Source organism: Juglans microcarpa x Juglans regia, chromosome 4D (genome assembly GCF_004785595.1).
Source record: "Juglans microcarpa x Juglans regia isolate MS1-56 chromosome 4D, Jm3101_v1.0, whole genome shotgun sequence".
Taxonomy (NCBI): Eukaryota; Viridiplantae; Streptophyta; class Magnoliopsida; order Fagales; family Juglandaceae; genus Juglans; species Juglans microcarpa x Juglans regia.
Window position 1 is genome coordinate 4,345,560 of NC_054600.1, and position 3,761 is coordinate 4,349,320.

The 3,761-nt window shown below is 38.2% G+C and overlaps 1 protein-coding gene across 1 annotated transcript; it reads left to right on the forward strand.

The window, feature by feature from the left end:
* The first annotated feature begins 223 nt into the window (after positions 1 to 223).
* Positions 224 to 2,437, forward strand: LOC121259898 (1-aminocyclopropane-1-carboxylate synthase 3-like). The gene is made up of 4 exons (XM_041161702.1): positions 224 to 492; positions 629 to 760; positions 873 to 1,033; positions 1,201 to 2,437. Exons 1-4 carry the CDS (start codon positions 346 to 348, stop codon positions 2,174 to 2,176), a joined length of 1,416 nt encoding a protein of 471 aa, XP_041017636.1. The 5' UTR covers positions 224 to 345; the 3' UTR covers positions 2,177 to 2,437.
* Positions 2,438 to 3,761: the final 1,324 nt, after the last annotated feature.

Genomic DNA, 3,761 nt, shown 5'->3' on the forward strand with positions numbered 1-3,761 from the left:
AAAACCCAGGAGGTTCAAAAAGTCTCTGATTATTTTTTAGGACGGTGGAGAGTGCGCCGAATGCGCGTATAATGTTTTCGACAGAATTGTTTGTACAAGCTGCTAGAGGAGGTCCTGTCGCTCTACTTGCTTGTCATATCTACGTGCCACATGGCATTCCATCTACTCTCTCTATATATATCCTCCACTACACCAAGATTCCAATCCAAAGTTTAAACCCTTCCTTTCTCTCTTTCTCCCCGACATTGTTTTGCTCTTTTGAAAAGAGCTAGTTCTCTTAGCTTCTTCTTCTTCTTCTTCTTCATTGCTAGCTTAATCATACAGACACCCAAAAAGAAAAAAAAAATGAACCTATTGTCTAGAAAGGCCATGTGCAACACTCACGGGCAAGATTCATCGTACTTCCTAGGGTGGCAAGAATACGAGAAGAACCCCTTCGATGAGGTTCAGAATCCAAATGGGATAATTCAGATGGGTCTCGCAGAGAATCAGGTTTGAAAATTATACCAGACTCGGACATTATATGCCATCTCTATCATTTTTGTTTTCTTCCTTCATTTTGATGTCCCTATCAAATTAAAGTAAGTGTACGTGGTGGCTTACGTCGTTTTTAATACAACTTTCACAGCTGTCCTTTGATCTTCTTGAATCGTGGCTTGCTAACAACCCGGACGTAGCTGGATTCAAGAGAGATGGAAACTCCATATTCAGAGAGCTTGCTCTCTTCCAAGATTATCATGGCCTCCCTTCTTTCAAGAAGGTATATATATATATATCTCTCTCTCTTTAAATATCTCTCTCTTTATATATATATATATATATACAGCAAATATATATCTTGCTAATTCTGCTTTATGATATCTTTCTTTTAGGCATTGGTAGAATTCATGGCAGAAATCAGAGGCAACAGAGTGACCTTTGACCCCAGCCGCATAGTTCTCACTGCCGGCGCAACTTCAGCTAACGAGACACTCATGTTTTGCTTGGCTGAAGCTGGCGAAGCCTTTCTCCTTCCAACTCCATATTATCCTGGGTACGTATATATCATCCTTTTTACTTTCTCTTTCTGCTAAGATATTTACTTCCACCACTAATATATTCCCAAACACTGACCCATTCTTCATATATATATATATATATATATATATATAATAAATAAAATACATTTCCCTGATTTTGCTTGCACTCCGTGGCTTGCAGATTTGATAGAGATCTCAAGTGGCGAACCGGAGCTGAGATTGTACCGATACACTGCACTAGCTCCAATGGCTTCCGGATTACTGCATCAGCTCTCGAAGAAGCCTACCAAGAAGCAGAAAAACGTAATCTAAGAGTCAAAGGTGTTTTGGTCACGAATCCATCAAATCCATTGGGAACAACCATGACTCGAAGTGAACTGAATCTCCTCATCAAATTCATTACCGCCAAAAACGTCCATCTTATTAGCGACGAAATTTATTCCGGGACTGTTTTTAACTCCCCAGGCTTTGTGAGCGTCATGGAAGTTCTAAAGGACGGAGACTATGACAAAACCGAAGTCTGGAATCGAGTTCACATTGTTTACAGTCTTTCGAAGGACCTAGGCCTGCCTGGTTTTCGCGTTGGAGCAATCTACTCCAACGACGACATGGTCGTTGCCGCGGCAACCAAAATGTCCAGCTTTGGCCTGGTTTCTTCCCAAACACAATACCTTCTTTCCGCATTGCTTTCGGACAAGAAATTCACGAAAAACTACATCTCCCAGAACCAAAAAAGGCTCAGAAAACGACAGAGAATGCTCGTCATGGGTCTTCGAAAAGCCGGTATTAGCTGGCTTGAGAGCAATAATGCAGGTCTATTTTGTTGGGTAGACATGAGACACCTGTTGCACTCCAACACATTCGAAGAAGAAATGGAGCTTTGGAAGAAAATTGTTTACGATGTCGGGTTAAACATCTCTCCGGGATCGTCCTGCCACTGCACCGAACCTGGTTGGTTCCGTGTCTGCTTCGCCAACATGTCCGAAGCGACTTTGAACCTCGCCATGCAACGATTGAAGAACTTTGTAGTAGAATACTCCACCGCCAACGGCCACAAAAGATTGCACCATTCTCCCAAGAACTCGAAAAAAAAGTCACTCACCCAGTGGGTTTTCCGGCTATCGTCTAGTGACCGTGACCTCAAGTCCGATCGATGAACAATAGTCTGGTGTGAAGATCAGTATTAATTTACTGTCCCTTCGAAAAGATTTCCACATGACTCCTTTTTTTTTTTTTTTTTCCTTTTGCTCGGGTTCCATTATTATTTTCCCCCCTTTTTCTTTTCTTCTTGAAAAGATTGTAGAAGGTGCACTCTGTCCTTGTGGATTAGAAGTGTCTCTATAGTTACGACGTTTGATTGTACAAGCAGTGATGATCTGTGTCATGAATTAATTAATTATCCTGCATGAAATCTTCTTCAAAACATTAGTATAACTACCGATCGAAGCGTGACGTGATTATTATCTACTAATTATCTTGATAAATAATTAGTAGATATTTATGCATGGTTTAATTTAATTAATAAAAAATCTTGTCTTCTTTTAATAATTATGACGTGTGCGGATACAAATATTTTTTTGCCTTTGCAATATTGAAAGTAAGTAATACAGAAATATTAATATATAGGCTAGGTAAATGCGCGCGCCGGCGAGATTAGCGGCCAAAGACGCGCAGTGTACTTATGCTTGATCTTGCCGACGTTGGGCGGTTCATTAATTGTTTCGTAATCTCAACCGACCTTATCATTAACACTGTTTTCTTTAAGCCTTGCGAGAAGCATGCAAGAAGATCTAAGAATATGCTGCATGTGGTGTTTTAGTGGGTCAGAGACCAAAGAATTAGCAAATTAAAGACGTCATTTGTGTGTGTGTGTGTTGGTATTAGGGTTTCAAACTACGTACGTACATTCCCTTTTTATATATATATATATATATATAGAGAGAGAGAGAGAGAGAGAGAGAGGGACTCCCGCACTTATCCCATTATATATCTCTGTCTTCCACTGAAAGATGAAAGAGAGAAAAGTTGACATTTTCTGTTTTCTTAAGGGATATTCAAATAAAGTAGCCACCAACTAATTAATTATACGCAAGGTGAGAAAGAGTTACTTGCAAGAAATCTCAAGTTCAAAGGACTTTTTGATGAATTTTCTCGAGGCCAGGCCAGGTAATAAATTAAGTTTTTTCTTGATTCACAGGTCACGCGGTTTTACTGCAGGCCGGCCAGGCGGATCTATATATAATCCTCCCATAATTTCTGGTAGCATTAATTATATATGTGTGACCGGATGTTGATGTTCGATCTTTACACATATTAATTAATTAATTAAAGCAGTACCGTATATAAGGGGGTACTTGGTATAAGACTTGGTTAATATAGCCATGCACATTAAAAGTTGACCCTAATTATGATCATGGGGTTCGGAAATGATCTTTATATTGCTTGATTAGTTATATTAATTTTTATATTATATAGATCAAGATATGTATATGGCTTAAATTAATTATTAACTAGTTAATAATAATACTATGTTCATGATCATCATATCATGTGCTCATATCCGATATATACCTACCATTAATCCATGTTGTCTAAATATTCCCTGAAATCATCAATGGAAAATAATTTTAATAAATAAAATTAGGTTAATTTACATATTTTTAATATATATATATATGGTCACTAAGATTCGATAAGAAAATGCATGATTGATCCTTACGATTACAAAAAATAAAAAATAAA